General features: G+C 39.5%; 1 protein-coding gene across 1 annotated transcript in view; it reads left to right on the top strand.

Moving 5' to 3' along the window:
- Positions 1-20,077, top strand: part of LOC306887512 (adhesion G protein-coupled receptor B1-like) — a gene marked incomplete at both ends in the record, with an annotated part of 68,332 nt that overhangs the window by 19,208 nt on the left and 29,047 nt on the right. The window contains 9 exons of the mRNA XM_079445296.1: positions 283-384; positions 594-700; positions 895-1,089; positions 1,184-1,252; positions 1,707-1,815; positions 4,149-4,292; positions 9,275-9,350; positions 11,239-11,341; positions 12,123-12,166. Of these exons, the coding sequence (XP_079301422.1) occupies positions 283-384; positions 594-700; positions 895-1,089; positions 1,184-1,252; positions 1,707-1,815; positions 4,149-4,292; positions 9,275-9,350; positions 11,239-11,341; positions 12,123-12,166 (949 nt within the window). The remainder of the gene's footprint in view (positions 1-282; positions 385-593; positions 701-894; positions 1,090-1,183; positions 1,253-1,706; positions 1,816-4,148; positions 4,293-9,274; positions 9,351-11,238; positions 11,342-12,122; positions 12,167-20,077) is intronic.

Raw genomic sequence — 20,077 nt, 5'->3', positions numbered from 1 at the left:
ATTGACATAATTAAAAAATAATAATAATAATAATGGCATCTAAAATGTTGGCATTGTAACAACCTTATTTGCAGCAACAACAAAAAAATTATATATTATCATATATGGCATTATCGTAAAATACAGTTACTCTTTTGGTACTCTTTTGGTCATATCACCTAACCCTATTTATAGACTTAACAAGTATTATGTTGTAATTCTGTAGTTTACTTGTTTCTTTGTTCACATTTTGTGGCATTGGTCAGTTTTTTTGCATTTTTTGACTTCTTCGGTTTTATGCAGAGCCGCATGAGATCTGTGATGAGGAGAATTTCTCTAACGTAGTTTGGAAAAAAACTCCTGCAGGGGACACTGCAGCTGTCCGCTGCCCTCCGAATGCTGTAGGTAAGATATGACTCATGCAAACAGGAACACGCCGCAATAACTTCCTAAACAGTCATCACCCTCTAAGCTATACTGAGACAATTTCAGGACCACGGACAGCTCCACAAGCTTGGTTCACAGAAGAAAACCAACAAGACAACATGCAGTATACAGTTTTTAACCAATCCTTGTTCAAAATCTGGTAATGACGACCCATTTCTTTGATGCAGGGCTAATTCTTCGGCGATGTTCGTTGGATGATGTAGGCATTGCATTCTGGGAGAACCCAACGTACATTAAATGCGTCTCAAATGATTACCGAAGTATCCAAACACTGGTATGTGATGTCCAAACTAAGCTCTAGCTAGGTTAAACTCAAGATGGTGTTTGCAATGCTAAGGTTGTTTTGTTTTGTTTTGTTTTGTTTTGTTTTGTTTTGTTTTGTTTTGTTTTGTTTTGTTTTGTTTTGTTTTGTTTTGTTTTGTTTTGTTTTGTTTTGTTTTGTTTTGTTTTGTTTTTTACCTACTCCAGACCAGAGATCACCTGTCCAAGGCTCAACGAGGGCTTGTGGGAGATGGGGTCTCTGAAGTCATGACCAAGCTGAGGGTGACGTCAAGTGATGGAACAAGCTACAGTGGAGACCTTCTGGCTATCATAGACGTACTGAAAAACATGACAGAGATATTTAGGAGGTCCTACTACAGCCCCAGTAATGCAGACATGAGGGTTAGTGAAGCATTATTTGCTTACTTCTAAATAAGAAAAAATAATAAAACGTTTTGACCCAGAATGTTTCTCTGACATGTGGTTTTGTTCACAGAATTTTGTGCAATCAGTGAGTAACTTACTGATGGAGGAAAACAGGGAGAGGTGGGAAGAAGCACAGCTGGTGAGTCAGCCTTCACTCTCTCTCTCTCTCCATGCCTGTTTATTCACTCACTCATTCATTCTTCCACTCACTCATTCATCATTCTCTCATTCCCTCTTTTAATGTTGGCATCATCTAACGCTATTTCATTTAGTAATTATACAAGTTTCAGCTGGTTTTAAAGGTGATTAATTGGCTAATTCTCTTCTCTTCGCTGCACATCTTTCTTTCAGCTGTTTGTCTCCTGCTGTTTAGTTAGATCATTAGTTAGTTTATAATTTATGCCTTAACACAAGCTTCAGTCTACATTCTGAAGCAAGGATATCATTAAGCTTGAGCAGCAGCAGCAGTTATTTTTAGAAAAATCTACTATTTATTACAATAACATTTAAAATCCACTTACAGAATCACATAGCCTACTGAAAGAAGAACTAACAAAATTTTTAACATGAAGCTATGTTTTTCCTTCTGGCAGCTTGGGCCCAATGTTAAGGAGCTTTTTCGTCTAGTGGAGGACTTTGTGGACGTCATCAGTCTCCGCATGAAGGACTTCCAGGATACTTATGAGGTCACCGACAATCTGGGTCAGTTTCCACTGACATTTAGCAAGGTTCACACCTCTTCAATAATGTCAGAGGGCGATGGTCATGTACGTAAGTAGTTGAATGTTTGGACAGGCAGCCTAGAAGTTGAAGCTATCCAAAAAAAGAACTGGAGAATATGAAGCAAATTGTACTGAAATGTAATTAACCATCTGATGAATGATGTCCAATACTGTGGAAAGGTCTTTTAAAAGGCATTTTTAATCATTCAAGGTGTGGTGATGTATATAAATCTTCATGGGTGGTTACCTATGACCCTTTCTCATAGTTTTAAATGGCTGTCATCTTTTTTGTGCTTGTGCTTTTAATTACAACACCACAAATTCCCTTCACCAATACCACCAATACTATTACTCACACACACCTTGAACATTTTCATACTCATCAGAAAGCAGTAATACACAATATCCCTCTGGGAATCATGAGAAGTCCCTGAGCTGTCCCTGTCTCTGATATGCTGCTCATACTGATTTCCAAATATGTATAGCTCTAGGCATTTCTATAACTTTGGAATCACACTCTAAACGCGCATCTCTCCTGCACACAGAAAGGACTATGGTTTACTCAGCACCCAGGTTCGCAAAAACAGCGGGAAGATGAACCTTCATGGTCATAAGTTGTGGGCAGCAGCTGGCAGAGTTTAAAAGGGGGTGTGAGAGGTTCTGTTTACCTCTGAATCACTGAACTGCGTATGAGCTCAGATTCTCCCTTAGTGACAACACCTGTCCTACAGCAATGACCTATCAGACCTACACAAAGCTTTGAGACGCAGATGAATATGTAACACCACACATTCATCAATAGATGGAAAATAATGCACAAGAACTTGAACTTAAGAACATGAATAGCACTGTACAGAGTTAGTAACAATTAGCACACACATACATTGATCAAATCTGGCCTGCTAGTTCCCTTCTTTTTCACCAAGTAATTTAATGTCTCAGCTCCAACCTAGATTTCGATGCAAAAATGTGACCCTGGACCACAAAACCAGTCATAAGGGTCAATTATTTGAAACTGAGATTTATACATGATCTGAAAGCTGAATAAATAAGCTTTCCATTGATGTATGGTTTGTTAGGATAGGACAATATTTGGCCAAGATAATGTGCAACTATTTGAAAATCTGGAATCTGAGGATGCAAAAACTCAAAACATTGAGAAAATCACCTTTAAAGTTGTCCAAATAAAATTCTTAGCTATGCATATTACTAATCAAAAATTAAGTTTTGATATTATGGTAGGAAGATATATTTAGATGTATTTAGATATATTTATGGTAGGAAATTTACAAAACATCTTCATGGAACATGATCTTTACTTAATATCCTAATTATTATTGGCATAAAATAAAGATTTATAATTTTGACCCATACAATGTGTTGTTGGCTATTGCTACAAATATACCCATGCTACCTATGACTGGTTTTGCATTTCTTAAGCATTTATTTTTATTATCAGTTTTAAAAACACTTGAGCTGCTTAATATTTTTGTGGATATTGTGTTAACAGTTTCAGTATTTTTAATGAATAGAACGTTTAAAAGATATTTTTTATTTGAAATATATTTCCTCTGTACTGTCTGTCAAAAAAGTGAAACTACTCAGTTACTGTATTTAGTTAGTAGAAGAAAAACACGATGTCTAACAAGTCATTATATTAGCACTGTATCTTGTAAACCAGGGGTCATCAAACTTGATCCTGGAGGGTCGGTGTCCTGCAGAGTTTAGCTCCAACTTGCCTCAACACACCTGCCATGACGTTTCAAATATAACCAAGCAAGACCTTGATTAGCTGCTTCAGGTGTGTTTGATTAGAGTTGGAGCTAAACTCTGCAGGACACCGGCCCTCCAGGACCGAATTTGGTGACCCCTGTTGTAAACACTAGTTCTGAGGCTGAGATTAATTAGTTGGTTACTTGGTTAGTTTGAAAGTCTTAAAACTGTATAAATCATAAGTAAAACCATCGGTATGTAAATTGTTCCAATACATTGATTTGAAAAGTACAAATGGCTTTATGAAAGATTTGCACAGATTTATTTTTCGACTTTCATAAATAAAAATGGCTCTTTTGCAAGTTATGGGAATTTATTCAGTGATTAAAATGCTGTCGTCGTGAAGTGGTACAGAGAATATGGCTGGCAGCAGAAGGCTGAGATCATAAGAGAATGAAAGCGTTTGAGCTGAGAGAGTTTGTATGGGGGAGTCGTCTGACAGCATGACACTTTCTCTAGTTGAGATGTGATCGCTGTGCAGTGAGTCAGGATATTGGTGTTGCCATGGATCTTACAGTTCCCTCTGGATTCTCTCTCCAGTGTTGAGTATTCACAAGCGGCCTGTCGCAGGAAATGCAGATATCACTTTCCCCATGAAGGGGTGGAGGGGGATGGTGGACTGGGCTCGCAACTCAGAGGACAAAGTCAGGGTGGCTAAAAACATCATGGTCACTGGAAAACCAGGTAAGACAGACACAGTCTCACACAACTGCACACATATATGCTTGTAAGCACTAGTGGCTAAGTGATATTTACACATGCTAAAGACACATTGAGCCTTGATGCTCATATGGGAAGCACAGGTTTGAATCTGGCCTGCATTGTGCGCTCATCTAGGACACTATGAAATCTGTTTACATTTTTTCCAGAATTCATAAAATGTAACAATTTAATCAGTAATTTCCATTTTTACGCCTGGATGCTACTCATCCCATTCCCTTTTTTCTCTCTGAATAATTTAATGTCTCTTCTCTGCTGTTTACTCTAGTAAAACAGTAGAAAATTGTATTTGTAACAAATCTCTGTTTGTTTGATGGATTTTATCTCCTGGAGAGCAGATTGCTGTAGGCTGTTTAATCCTTGCCATGTCCGGCGTTACAGGCCATTTAAGATGCTTCTTCCCCCGTGACTATGCTAATAGCGGAGTTGCTACTTAATCAGGAGTCGGCAGGAGCCAATCAGGCGCAATTAGGTTTAATTCCCTTTCCCATTGGGAGATCTGTTGCCATGCCACCAGTGCTGGATTGACAGGTCGTCAAGCTTTGGACATGCTGAGATTAGCTGTTATATTAAAGATGCTTTAGAATGAGACAAGTGAGAGAGGAATTTGATAGACTGAATCCAATGAAACACATTGTAAGCGAACAAAACACTTTCATTCTTACAAAGGATCTGCTTTTAAAAAGAACACTTTATGATTCTTTCACCAAAATGATTTGTTCACAAACAAAAGACCACTATTAAAGTTGGCATGAAATTAAAGCTCTATTAAAACCTGATTTATTTTCTAAATGCATGTTACAGATCTTATTGTTACATGTAACAATTAATCTGTGAATATGTTCTCAATAACTTAATATAAATGAGTAACTGTTATAGTGTCAGGTTGTTGTTTTAATTATGTTGGTCTAGCGTGGGTTTTTATGTAGTTTCAAGTAATTCACATTACTTGAAGGTCCCGTAAACTGGAAAATATTTAGTGTGGACTTGAACATCTTAATTTTTAAAGTTACAAACTCTTTTTTTTTTTTTTACAATGCACATTCCTCTAGTACCTTGTGTTGTCCATAAATGCCCTCTCGGGTCTCATCTGTTCGCATTATCATGGCTTTGGCATATTAGTAGAAGGGGTGGGCAAGCAGAAACCCGATTACCCCGAGGGAGCTCAAAACTGTCACGCCCCCAGCCCCCTGTCCCCCTCCATCAGTCTGTGTTCTTGCCCATAGGACCTCAGCTGCAGCCCTGAAGCTGTGGACTCTGCCCGCCGCCTGGCACCCCCCTACAGACTCTCACTCTTTCTCTCCCTTACAGCACATGCCAGTCTGCCACATGTTTTGGCATGATTTAGAGCAGTCTAGCTTGAAGACCAGATGGACTTTATGTGTATGCACATATATGTGTGTGTGTGTGTGTGTGTGTGTGTGCGTGTGCGCATTGTTTCAGGTGGTTCTGCTGAAAGTGATGCGATGTGAGTGTGACAGAGGCTGGACCGCTGCCCTTTCCCCTTGCTCGCGCTTTTTCAACTGTGTTGCTCTCTTCATTAGCACAAGAAATATCACCTTGTCATTTCAAACCAACAGGCCAAATATGTGTATCTGTGTATACTTGTGTGAGTGATATCTGCAAGTTTAGTTACATCACAACCATGATTTGCTATATACACTATATTGCCAAAAGTATTGGGTCACCCCCTTCTAATGAACATGTTTGACTAGTTTATTAATTTCTATGAGTACAAATCTTAATGTTTAAGCATATAATGATATTCTAGGGAATTGTGTTCTTCTAATTTTATAGCAACAGTTTGGACAGGACCCTTTTCTTTTCTAACATGACAGTTCCTCTGTGTATAAGGCATGGTCCAAAAAGACATGATTGATTCAGTCAGTGTGGAAGAACTTGACTGGTCTGCAGAAAGCCAAGTCCTGATCCCAGCTGAACACGTCTGGTGTGACTTTATATGCAGACCTTGAGCCAAAAACTCATCACCAAACACCAATGACTTGTATAGACACTATAACGACAAAAGTGTTGGGACACCCCCTTCTTTAGAACAGAAAAAGGCACTCGGCTTGCGGCTGTGGCGATATACAGCCATAGACCTGTCTCACATCTACGAGTGAGATATTGCATTTATACAACAGTTCAACAGCACAAGTGTGTAAATAATTTAGAAACAACAACGGAGTAGCCTATCTTTAAAAGCCAACAATGTAACTAAAATCACAATCACAAACACATGCAACATGTCTCAGTACTAAACACTATTGAATACTATTATTATTTATATAAAATACTAATAATTGAATAATCATATTTAATAAACAACAACAACAGCCATCATAATAGTTGCTAGGCAATTCAGTCAACCTTAAGCAAAGGGACCACGATATACAGCATTGAATTTACATAAACATGATAAACGTTTGCCAAAACTATTTTCTCTGTAACAAATAATAGTTTAATGAGACTGGCTGTTAGATTTATCCAACACGAATTATATCTCGTGTTTAACCAGTATAGAGACATTAGAGGCATGGGTAAATTCCAGAAGATCTATGCAGGTGTAATGAGCACTGAACTGCCGCTGAACCGCTAGCATGGAAGCATATGTGTAGCTAAATTCAATTTGAAATGTAATGTACAAAATGGCAATGCAATATGTAAAAATATGTAAAATGGCAATGTATTTCTGTATTTAAATTTACATTTTCCCATTCCATATGTGCAATATTTAGTGCAAAATGAAAGTGAAAGTTCAATTATATAATTTAAATTTGCCATTTTCTACGCTAGTTCTAATATGCTAATTAAAATTTTTTTTAAAGCTTTATAAATTGCTAAATTAAAATGCATTACACAAATTGATTAGATATGTTTAACATGTCCAAGCAAAAACTGTTGCAAAATTATAATTTAAATGCTGTTTTTCTGCATTTAGACTCGGTAGGACACTTGGGATTGCATTTTCATCGTGAGACCGCGGGATAATTGTAGCAAAATGCAAAATGCATAATTTTGCTATAGTTTTTGCTTGGACATGTTAAACATATCTAATCAATTTGGGTAATGCATTTTCTATTTAATTTTGCAACTTATATGGCTTTAAAAATGTTTTTAATTTGCATATTAAAACTAGTGTAGAAAATGGCAAATATAAATTATATAATTAAATTTTCATTTTCATTTTGCACTAAATGTTGCACATATGGAATGGGAAAATGTCAATTTAAATACAGAAATACATTGCCATTTTACATATTGCTAATATTCACAATAAAAATAATAAGGTCATATAGATCATAACACAGTCTCGGAGGTAAGAAGTGGATTATCCTTCACCTGAAATTTCTTTTCATCCTGAAATGCGAGGCAAATGTTGGATCACAATAATTAGGAACCACAGTTTCCACAAATCCCTTCACTCGATTGGGATGTTCTCTTTTATTCTGGATGGCAAGGGCAGTGACTGTAACATTGAGCGTATTTTTCAGTATTAAAAATGTATTTATATCGATTTTATCAGGCTCTGAAAATTCTTTAAAAAGAGCAAACAGAGTTATCTTCTCAGCTACCATAGTTGCAACACTTGCGTCATCAGAACAGGGTGTTCAATGCATCACCGTTTCCGTTTAATAAACGTTTCGCACCGTTTTTTCGGGGCTGAACGCAGCCCAGTACAATATCTCACGGTTCTGATATATATATATATACATAACATTACTGTTGAAATGTTTGGGTCAGTAAGATTTTTTTTATGTTTTTGAAAAAAGTCTCTTGTATACTCAACAGAGCTGCATTTGTTTGATTAAAAAAGAGTAAAACAGCAATTTACTGTTTTCTATTTGAATATATTTTAAAATGTAATTTATTCCTGTGATGGCAAAGCTTAATTTTCAGCAGCCATTACTCTAGCATCCATTGTTACATGATCCTTCAGCAATCATTCTAATATGCTGATTTGCTGCTCAAATAATATTTTCTTATTTTTATCGATGTTGAAAACAGTTGTACTGCTTAGTATTTTTGTGGAAACCATGAAAAACTAATTTCTTTACTGTAACTTTTAATCAGTTTAATGCATTCTTGTTGAATAAAGGAATTATTTTTATATTTTTGTGTAAACCATGATTTTTCACCAGGATTATTTAATGAATAGAAAGTACAAAAGAACAGCTTTTATTTAAAATATCTATATTTTTGTTTGTCTGTACTGTCACTATTGATATATTTAATGCATTCTTGCTGAATAAAAACATTAATTTCTTTAAATCTTTTCACTCTGACCTCAAACTTTTGAACAGTAGTGTGTGTGTTTATGTGTGTGTGTGTGTACACCTGGAATTCCCTACAATATTTGTACCAAATGTTCCTTAGAAATATCAATACATTTTGATCTCGTGGGGACATTTTTTGGTCCCCATGAGGAAACAAGATAAAAAATCATATAAAATTAATAAAAAAAAAAAAATCTAAAATAGCAGAAAGTTTTGTGTGAAGGGTAGGTTTAGGGGGTTTGGTAAGGGGAAAGAAAATAAAGTTTGTACAGTATAAAAACTAATACTCCTATGAAATGTCCCCACAAAACATGGAAACCTGAGTGTGTTCATTAAAAAGGGACAACTCTTGGAACACGCCATGTATTCGTCTGTGTAATGAAGGTCTGTGCAAGCATATGTGATTAGTCATGTTGCCCAACTCATCGGTAAGAAACTGCAGAGTAAAATAGCGAGAAACAGGAAGAGAGAATAACCTGCAATCTCACCTCCAGTTACATTACAGGGCTCTAAATAAAGGGTTTGATTACACACCAATCAAGTCTGTATCTCAGTGACCTCTTATAGCATTTCTTTTCCTCATCGCTTTGCTTTATGCCTTTTTATTTAACAGGAACTGAGGTGATACTGTATATCTGTAATACATGTGTGTGTGTTTTTGTGTTATAGATGAAGATGACGCCTCAGCGTTTGTGACTGGTATCGTACTGTACAGAAACTTGGGCAGTATTCTCTCTCTACAGAGGTGAGACTTTGCTTTCATTTTATGTTGAGACTTTGTGCATTTCAATTGGATTCTCTGTCTGTTGCTGTTTTCTTGGTTTCAAAGAAAGGCCAAGCTGCTACACTTTTTCGAGTTTTAGCATTATTTGAGCTAAAGTAGTGATAGTTTTCATACCATTATTGTCAGATTTTGTAGTTTATTTATCTTGGCAAACATTTTCAGAGCTATATCAAACAGTTAACACTAACACGAATAGGAAAATGTATTTTATGCCCATAGAAGAAAGAAAGTCATAAAGGTTTGGAATGACATGACACTGAGTTAAAGGTGCCATAGAATGGAAAATTGTATTTACCTTGGCATAGTTGAAAAATAACAGTTCTGTACATGGAAATTACATACCGTGAGCCACCATTGTTTCCTCCTCCTTATGTAAATATTGTGAATGCAAAAGACCACTGAAAAAAGGCGAATCAGAACATAACACCGACTGTGATGTTACAGTCGGGATCGCTAAAAGTTACGCCCCCAAAATTTGCATATACCCGCCCATGTTCTGGGCCAGCTGCCAGCTGAGCCATCAGAAGTTCTGCAGGTATTGTGAAGAAACAAGCGAGGACAACAAGGAAAATGGCAGATCATGGAAATAAATGTTATGTTCCAGGCTGTGCAGGGGATGTGATGTGCAGCGATGGGTTGGTGTCTGTACTCAGAAAGGCACAGAAAACAAATAACGCATTCTACTAATTAAAATAACGTGAGCAACTAAAGGGACATGGTTAGCTCCTTGCTAGGGGTAGCCTGTTACATTACAGTACATAAGTCACATGAAGTACATAAGTCACAGTACATTCACTTACCACATGAACAGAGTAAGGAGAGATGACTGAGGATGATTGCGAATGATTTACAGACCTTGAGCACCACTGACAAGCATCTGATCTTGTAAAATATGTGTTAAGTACTGCCTGTCCATAGTATAAACCGAGTACTGCGATCGCGAATCTCGAAAGTGAAAGTAAAACTAAAAAGCGATCGTGCAGGAAAGCAGTTTCAATGCCCCGCATATTAATAGTGGCTCCCTGATGCCCGCATTTTATTTACAGTATAATTACCCAACGATATAACTGCACAAGAAAGTATTGAAATATATATTTTCCCTGTGTTTCCTTCCTGCTGTGTGAGCTACTGAAATGAGCCACACTGTGAAACAGCCAATCAGAGCAGAGCTCAACATTATTATTCATGACCCTCCAAATAAGGTAATAACAGACCATTTCATTAGGGACAAATCCTAGGGTTTTAAAAATACATGTAAAACCGTTTCTGGAGATTTTTTGCCCTTACATTCCTTCTATGATATCAGAGAACAATTTAAAATATTGTATCAATGCATTCTATGGCACCTTGAATGAAATTTTTATTTTTGGGTGAACTGTTCCTTTAAAGGGACTTTTAAAAGGACACTCTGCAATATCAGAAAGAACTTCATAAAAACAAAGACATTAAAACTACACTCTTTGCCTTGTATTAGTTTTATAGCCTTTCTGAATAGTTGAGAGATGTCTAAATGTATTGAAATGTCTTTAGGGTTCAACAGAAAGATTGGTACTTTTTGTTCTGTCTGTTTTCTGTCTTTCTCATTTTTCTCATTTCCTGGAATGTGGTGATTTTGAAACCGATATCTGTTGACACAAAAAGTGTCAAAAAAGGAATATACTCTATGAGCAAATGACATGCACATTTGCCACAGCACAAAGAGAAGTGTCTCATACTATATATTTGTCACATGGGAACATGGCAGCTTCTTTGAAGGTCATGACCTCCTCTCTTCTTCCCCCTTCTGTTTTTTTGCAGTCCTCCTCATGTTTTCTCTCATCTCTCTCTCTCTCTCTCTGTATTTTCACAGAAATAGCACAGTGCTGAACTCCAAGGTGATCTCTGTGACAATCAAACCCACTCCCAGCTCCCTCTCAACTCCACTAGAGATTGAGTTTTCACACCTTTACAATGTAAGTTAGTCTGCCCTTTAAACCCATATGTTGCATCAAACGCAATATCTTGTTCCAATATTATTCAAACTATGGCTTTGTTACTCTGACACATTAAAATGAATTAATTTTTTATTTTATTCTTGTATAAGAATTCTTCAAGCATAGACATTTTTCTCCCACATAATGTAGGGTGATATTTAATAGTATTTTAATTTAATTTTAATTATTTTCTAGTTTTAAGAGCGTTTAGCCATTTTCAAGAATTCCACTATTTTGGGGGAAAAGATTTTAATAATTTTATTTTTTGTTTGTTATCATTTTTAATTTATTTTTGAATTTATTATTATTATTATTATTATTCCATTAATTATTTTAAATTATGCTGTGACTATATGAACATTGATTTTATTTTTTATTTTATTTTCAGTGTCCTCAATATTGCTTATATCTTGCTTACCCTTTTTTCTAATTTGTATAAACTTAATTGACTGTTAGAAAATCTAAAATTTCAACATTTTTGCAAAAAAATAAAATACAATTAACATCTTATCATTACTATCACATACGGCATCAAAAACCACTTGGAAAAAGTCCACTTAAAAGCCAATGGCTATGATCATAATTGTATTCCAGGACATGAAAAAAACTGCTTTCAAAAAAAAAAAAAAAGTTTTATATTTTAAAATTTCAGGTAGTCAAAAAAGTGCCCCTATAATTGAATAATCACCCATACATATTTGCAAGGCAAAATCACAAGGTGACATCCTTCTCTGCCTCTCACCCTGTACTCTCTCCACAGGGTACCACAAACCAAACCTGCATTTCCTGGGATGAGAATGACAGGTGAGAAGCCGTTTATTGATTTAAATCTGTTTTTGCTGTCTGCTGAGTTTTGCGGAAAAATCTTCAGTCACACAGTAGGGTGTATTTTCCAAGGCTTACGGAAGGGTGTGTTTATAAAGGGTTAGAGACAACATGCTGTAGTATGTTAAAACATTGATGCAACGTCGGTGACAGGAGATGATGAATCCTGCAGATAGCTGCCTTGATCTTCACTTGACCCAGCACTGACTCCACTTTGATGCCGGGTGATTTTTGCATGCCACATTCCTTCTGTACTGTATACACATCAGCAGCAATTATGGAAAACACACTTTCAATTAAAGCAGAGAAGAGACACACAAAGCAGGCTACAAGAGAAAACAGTTAAAAAGAGCAGAAAGAGGGAAAGAGACAAGAAGGTTCTGGCTGCAGACATGCACTCTCTGTAGAAGAACAGAAATATGTTGCAAGGATAATGTTGATAAGTGTTTTAGCATGTTAACATGAGGTACTTTGGTGGCTGTAGACATTTTATTTTTATATTTATGTTGGTTTATATATTCAAGATACACAACTAGTATTGGTAAAAGCCAAATGTGCATCACAAATATGTAAACAAATTGTTGTAAAACCGGCCTTGCAAACTGAGATGAAATAGACCAACTGCTTTTGAGGGCCACCAGTACTGTTGGCTCATTTATAACTAGTTTGGCTGCAGATTGTCCAAAAATATTGTTAGAAAAGATGATGGTAAATAAATCATTCTGCCATATGAAAACTTAAATTTTTGTATTATTGTCTTGGTAGCACTTTACAAAAAGGATCGATTTGATAATCCACGGTATCATGAACCTATTCGGAACTTTTTTTTTTTTTTTGCAGCATTTAAATAATCTAGGGTAGTGCTGATTTATAAATATTGTATTGTTTGCCATCACTGGAATCTTTCAAATATATTTATAAATGTATTAATATATTTTAAAATATATATAAAAAATGTTTAAGTTATTTAAAATTGTACTGTATTTCACAATTATTTTTTATATTGTATTTTTTAACATAAATTAATAAATAAGGAAATAAAATATATGAGAACTTAAAAATGTTAACTGAACCGAAATTTTAAACACTGGTGTACGGTAATTTCTAGAACTTTACATGTGAAAAGTGTATTAGTATATGTAGAAATTAACATTAAATAAATTGAATCTTATTTTAAAGGTTTTTTGTAATGTTTTAGTATTATAAATACGTCATTATTTTTATGTATGTATTTAGTATGTATTCTGTGAGTGTGTTAGAGAAATAGCAGTTACGCAGATGTAGAATTAATCAAATGTTTCCTTTATAAGTTTCTATTTATCATAAAAAACCGTCCTCCTATGATCTGCATTCAGATCTCAGAACGCTTTATGCACTATAAATTTAAACCTTCATACTTTATGAGTAAGGATTGGCACCTGACATTCAAATGGAAATCTATCCTGTCATCTCAATAATCTTCTCAATCATCTAAATGATTGAATGCTTAGCACAGACATGATTGGTATGTCTTTCCCAGTGCCGAGAAACATAACAGGTAAATCCTGACAGCGTCACTCTAAGTGCTTCAGCTGCAGAATTTACATCTGAATTATTATTGTCACATTCAAAATACACACAGAAGAGCTGAAATAGGAGAATCGTTATATTACCATGAGAATAAGTTTGGTTTCATTAGCAAACATGAACAGAAAGTTATTTTTTCCTTTGCAGAGAGAGCAAGCAAATTGAGACTGTGTCTCTGAAGCCAGATTCTATTGAAAGAGACAGACAGACGAGCACCAGAATTATGTTGTACTTTAACAAAGAACCATGGGCCTCCTGGTCTTGCTTGTACTTTCACCCCCTACACATCCATCAGTTTGCGCTCTCTTTTTTCTTTTAAAACTGCAAAAGACTAGTTTGTGCCCATAGCATTTAATGCAGTGTAGGTGGAACATTTGCATTTAAATGGATACATATAGATATGTTAAAGATATAAAGTTTTCTGCCGTTGCCTCAAGAGAGAACAGACTGAGAACAATAGAATTTAAAAATCCTATTTAAAAAAATATGAAAAAAAGTGCAAAACTCACTGGTGTTGTTATTGGTTTTTAGTGCATTGCTGGAGTATCCTGTGTGGTTTCTTACAGGTGAAAAGTTCAAAACTTTGGAGTCACTACTCACATTTCTTAAGATAAATTAATACTTTTATTTAGGATGAATTAAATTGATCAGAAGTGACAGTAAAGACTTAAATAAATAATGTTATTCTTTTGAACTTTATATTTATCAAAGAATCCTGGAGATGGGGGAAAAAAACGATAACAAAAATAGTAAGCAGCACAACCATTTTCAACATAATTAGAAGAAACATTTGATTTATTGAACACCAAATCAGCATATTACAATGATTTCTGAAGGACCAAGTGACAATGAAGCCTAGAGTAATGGCTGTTAAAAAAAAAATCGACTTTGCATCACAGGAATAAATTACATTTTATACTTCAGTTAAATAAAAACGTCTCAGGTTACGCATGTAACCATGGTTCCCCGAAGGGAAAGAGACGCTTCGTCCAAAAACACTTAGGGAACACCTTCAGCATGACCGTGCTCTGAATCATCTGTACAATCAGTCCAATGGAAGGGCGAGGCGTCATGGGTGGGTGACGTCACGACCAGGAAGCTTTAAAAGCACGTGAGGTGGAGCTGGCTTCAGCTTCTAGGAATAAAGCAAGCGCTGGCAGGGATACCGGATGTATGGTCTCGAGATGCAGCGTCTCGTTCCCTTCAGGGAACCATGGTTACATCCGTAACCTGAGACGTTCCCCTTCAGGAACTCGAGCTGCATCCGAAAACGCTTAGGGAACGAGACTGAAAAGTCCCTGCCCAGTGTGTACTAGGACGAGAGAACAGAAGAGCCCGGAGGAGCTTGCATGTCGAGGTCATAGAACCTTACAAAAGTGAGGGGCGTGGACCACCCAGCAGCGTTGCAGATGTCCTGCATAGACACACCTGCTAGGAAGGCCTTGGAGGCCGCCACACCTCGAGTGAGCTCTGACTCCCTTCGGCGAGGGGAGCTGAGAGGACTCATAGGCAATATTAATAGCATCCACTATCCACCTACTGAGGGTCTGCTTAGTAGCAGGAAGACCCCTCTTAGGAGGACCATAGCACACTAGCAGTTGGTCCGCCTTTCTCCACAGGGCAGCTCTGTGGATGTACGGGCCCAGTGCTCGCACTGGACACATACAATTAAGCTTCTGCTGGTTGGGCTGCCTGAAGGGAGGAGGACAGAAGGCCTGAAGTACGACGGGCTGTGGCATCACAGAGGGAACTTCGGTACATACCCCGCTCGGGGGTAGAGAAAAACTTTGGCCATACCGGGCGCAAAGTCAAGATAGGCAGGAGCCACTGAAAGATCACCAACTCTCTTTAGAGAGGAAATAGCCAGAAGGAAGGCAGTCTTAGTGGTGAGGAGTCTGTCATATATCTCCTCAATGGGCTCAAAGGGAGCCTTGCAAAGAGCCTCTATTACCACAGCCAGGTCCCACGTGGGGACACGTGAACGTACCGGCGGCCTCAGCCTCAGCGCACCGCGGAGGAAACGTGTAACTAGGGGGTGTCTACCCACTGACAGGAACGTGGTAGGCCACAATGGCGGCCACGTACACCTCAATGGTGGAGTGGGTTAACCCTGCGGAGAGACGGGCCTGCAGAAACTCCAGAACTGTACCAATCGGGCAGTTAACTGAGTTGAGCTGGCGGTCTCCACACCATGAAGTGAAGAGTGTCCACTTCAGGGCGTACAGTTTCCTCGTAGAGGGAGCTCTGGATTGGAGCATGGTCTCGACAACCTCGGTTGAGAGACCGGAAGCTATGAGCTGTGCCCCCTCAGCCACACCCACAGCTTCCACAGCTCCGGGCGAGGGTGGCGATAGTGCCCCCTGCCTGTGAGAGGAGATCTCTCCTGACGGGAATCTCCCATGGAGTTCCGTCGAGGAGAGAAATCAGGTCCGAGAACCATACTCGGCCCGGCCAGAACGGCGCTACCAGTAGTAGACTGACCTCGTCCTGGCGCACTCTCGCCAGAATTCCCGGGAGCAGAGCGATAGGGGGAAAAGCGTACAGACGAAGCCTCGGCCAAGTCTGCACCATAGCATCCAGTCCCAGAGGAGCTGGAGGAGTCAGAGAGAACCAGAGGGGACATTGAGCTGACTATAAAAAACTCTCCATATCTGCTTCACCACCTCGGGGTGAAGCATCCGTTCCCCGGGCCTCGGCCCCTGTCTCGACAGAACGTCTGCTCCCACATTGAGATGCCCAGGAATGTGCACTGCTTTTAATAAGAGGAGTTTGCCCTGGGACCACACAAGGATCTGGTGCGCCAGCTTGTACAAGGGTCGCGACCGCAGACCTCCTTGCCGGTTTATGTACGAGACCACCGACGTGCTGTCGGTGCACACTAACATGTGGTGATCTCTTAGGTCTGGGAGGAAGTGTTTGAGTGCTCGAAACACGGCCAGCATCTCCAGCCAATTGATATGCCATGTCAGATGGCGGCCACTCCACAGACGCGGGCAGGGTGGCCACTCATGACCGCACCCCAACCGGGGAGGGACGCATCCGTCGCTAGTGTTACACGGCGACAAGGAGCTCCCAACACTGGGCCCTGGGACAAGAACCAAGGTTTTCTCCACATGTCTAAGGCACATATGCATCGTCTTGTGACCTTGAAAGTGCAGAGTGGTTTACCCCTTGGGGAGAACCCCTTGGTCTAGAGCTACCACTGTAGGGGTCTCATGTACAGCAGGCCAAAAGGTATCACGATGGACGCAGCTGCCCTCAGATCCAGCAGTCTCTAAAACTGCTTGACAGTGAGTGAACTCTGTTCTTTCACTCTCTTGACTGTGAGGATCGACTCGATACGAGCAGGGGACAGACGTGCCTGCATCGTGGTCGAATCCCACACCACGCCCAGATAAGTGGTCCTCTGTAATGAAGAAAGCACACTTTTCTTGGCATTTAGTCTTAACCCCAGGTCTTTCATGTGGGCGAGAACGACATCTCGATGTCGAGCCGCCATTTGCTCTGATTGAGCTAGGATCTTCCAATCGTCGATATAATTCAGTATGCAGATGTCCTGAAGCCGCAGCGGGGCCAGTGCCACATCCACACACTTCGTGAAAGTATGGGGTGAGAGTGCTAGGCCAAAGGGAAGAACTCGATATTGGTAAGCTTTGCCCCTGGAAGGAAACCTCAGGAACTTCCTGTGATTTTTTTTTTTTTTTTTTTTTTTTCAAAAAAAAAAAAAAAAAAAAAAAAAATCACAGGAAGTTCCTGTGGGATGGAGACATGGAAGTACGTGTCTTTTAGATCTATCGTGACAAACCAGTCCTCGGACCTGATTTGAGACACGGCATGTTTGATTGTGAGCATCTTGAACTTCAGTTGCATAACTGAGCGGTTCAGCTGACGCAGATACAAAATGGGACGCAACCCTCCATCCTTCTTGGGAACTATGAGGTACCGGCTGTAGAACCCGGACTCTCTTTCATAAGGAGGGACCACCTCGATGGCATCCTTCCTCAAGAGAGTACTCTACTTCTCGTTCCATTACCAAAGCCTGCTCAGGGCCCACCTAAGTTGGATTCACCCCGTTGAATTGAGGTGGAGGAGAATCAAACTGGATTCTGTACCTTCTTTCTACAGTATGCAGGACCCATGGAGACACATTTGGCAGTAGCCAAATAGTCTACTAAGGGAACCGGTCTCTCGGGACTGGCCTCTGGTGTACCCAGAGCGGCTAGCTCGGTGTCCTGGAACGGCACACCAGCAGAAGACGGCCGAACTAGCTGCTCTAGGGACCCCCGAAAGGGTGGTGAGCCTCTCAGTTCCACTACGTTTCCGGGCGGAAGTAACTGAGAGAAGCACTCACTGGAGACCGCTGCGCCCTGGAACACTGGCAGGGTTAGCAGACTGATCTCCCGAGGGCACTGAGGAAAGACGGGCACCGTGTACCGCGGTGTACGCCGAACTTCCTCAGAGGGACCTGCCCTCATGAGTCCTGGGTCATAGGCAGCAGGACGTTTTAGCCAAAGATTAGCCAGCGAGAATGACGATCCGCAGATCCGCCTTCTGCTAGAAGCCTTTGGCCCGGGAGCGCGACTCTGACGCCAATATTATCGGGAGTACGAGAAGTGATGCTCCCTAAATGAGGAGCTGGAACACGGTTGGGGCTGCTCTGCCCAGCAGCCCCTGCAGATCACCTCAACCTCCTCAGAGGAAGAAAGGTAAATCATCGTGCTCTCACTCGAGAAAAGTCCCAAGAGGCTCCTATATACACATATATGTATGTGTATACATATATATACACATCTAACTTCTCCTAGTTAGATGAAATACATAATTTAATTCCTCAAAAATTCAATACAGAAAGGCAACCAGACGAGTGAACACGGTCTGATATGAAAAGGATTCATAATAAGAATGAGAATGACGTAATGCACGCGGTCGCCTCGGCAACGTGCGCTGCAACAGCGAGCTCTCACTCAAAGGGAGAAGAACCGCACCACAGGCTTCCTCTGCGAGCCCCACGAGTGCAGCCGCCGCTCTGCCTTGGCAGCCGCGGGGCCAGCACCGTGAAGAACACTCGCAAAGGCTCCCTTCTCGAAGAGAGCCCTGCGGGAGCGAAGCGCACGTAGCGGAAGCCACTCACAGTGTGAGCAGTAGGCTCTCTCGAGAGCAGACTCCACATGCCTCGCACCCAGGCAGACCACGCACAAACTGTGTGTATCCCCGCTCGTGTATTGTAGCGAGAGCAGGGAGGAACACACAGCCTGAAGCGTAATCCGAGATCTCCCTTATGCTTTGAATTACTTGTGGCCTTGGACATAGTGCTTTATTTTGACAAACAACACCAAATAAGACTCACAAAACAAATATCGGACTGACAGACACACAGAACGCTTGCTGAATGACAGAAAGCTGAAGCCGGCTCCACCTCACGTGCTTTTAAAGCTTCCTGGTCGTGACGTCACCCACCCGTGACGCCTCACCCTTCCATTGGACTGATTGTACAGATGATTCAGAGCACGGTCACGCTGAAGGCGTTCCCTAAGCGTTTTCGGACGCAGCTTGAGTTCCTGAAGGGGAACTGTTATTTTAAATTGTAATAATATTCGACAATTTTATTGTTTTACTGCATTTTTGATCAAATAAATGCAGCCTCAAAAACATAAAAAATGTGTATATTATTTTAGTCCTCATAAGTAATATATACAGTAAATAAGACTATGAACAATCTTTTTGGACAAAAAAAAAATAATTATACATACGAATTCTTAGAAAAGTAATAGAACACCAAGCACCATTTATAACACAAGAAAAAAACACAATAATGCAGAGAAATGAGAAGAAAATAAAAGACAAGGAGAATGGTGACAGAGAGGAAGGAGTGAGATAAAGGGAGCGAAAGAGAAAGGCTGAGAGACAGGAAGAGGACAGTGAAATGTAATCTGCCCGCATTGAGCGAAGGGGAGCCGGGGCTGGTGTGTGTTCGGTGCAAAATTAAAATCCATCTTGGACAGCTGCTATGATTAATGAGTTCATATTTGGAAGAGAAATTGGAATGCGAAGAGGCGTCCTTGTCAGTGACTGTCTTTTAGTTAACAGCTTTAAAGAGTGTGGGCTTTCTGTTTACTCGCACTTCAATCACACGCTAATGATACAAGCCAGTCTTTTTTTTTTTTTTGCTGGTTCTTGCATGATCCTTCTCATTCATGGATTTACTTGAAGAATTTTGCATGCATTTACTGCGTAAAAAAAAAAAAAAAAAATTTAAATTTACAATAAAAAACTAATCAGCAGCTGTGGATGCCAGAATCAACATTTTAGGTTTTATTTATTAAA

The sequence above is a fragment of the Barbus barbus genome, assembly GCF_936440315.1.
Source record: "Barbus barbus genome assembly, chromosome: 21".
Lineage (NCBI taxonomy): Eukaryota > Metazoa > Chordata > Actinopteri > Cypriniformes > Cyprinidae > Barbus > Barbus barbus.
This window is presented reverse-complemented; position numbering and strand designations above follow the sequence as displayed.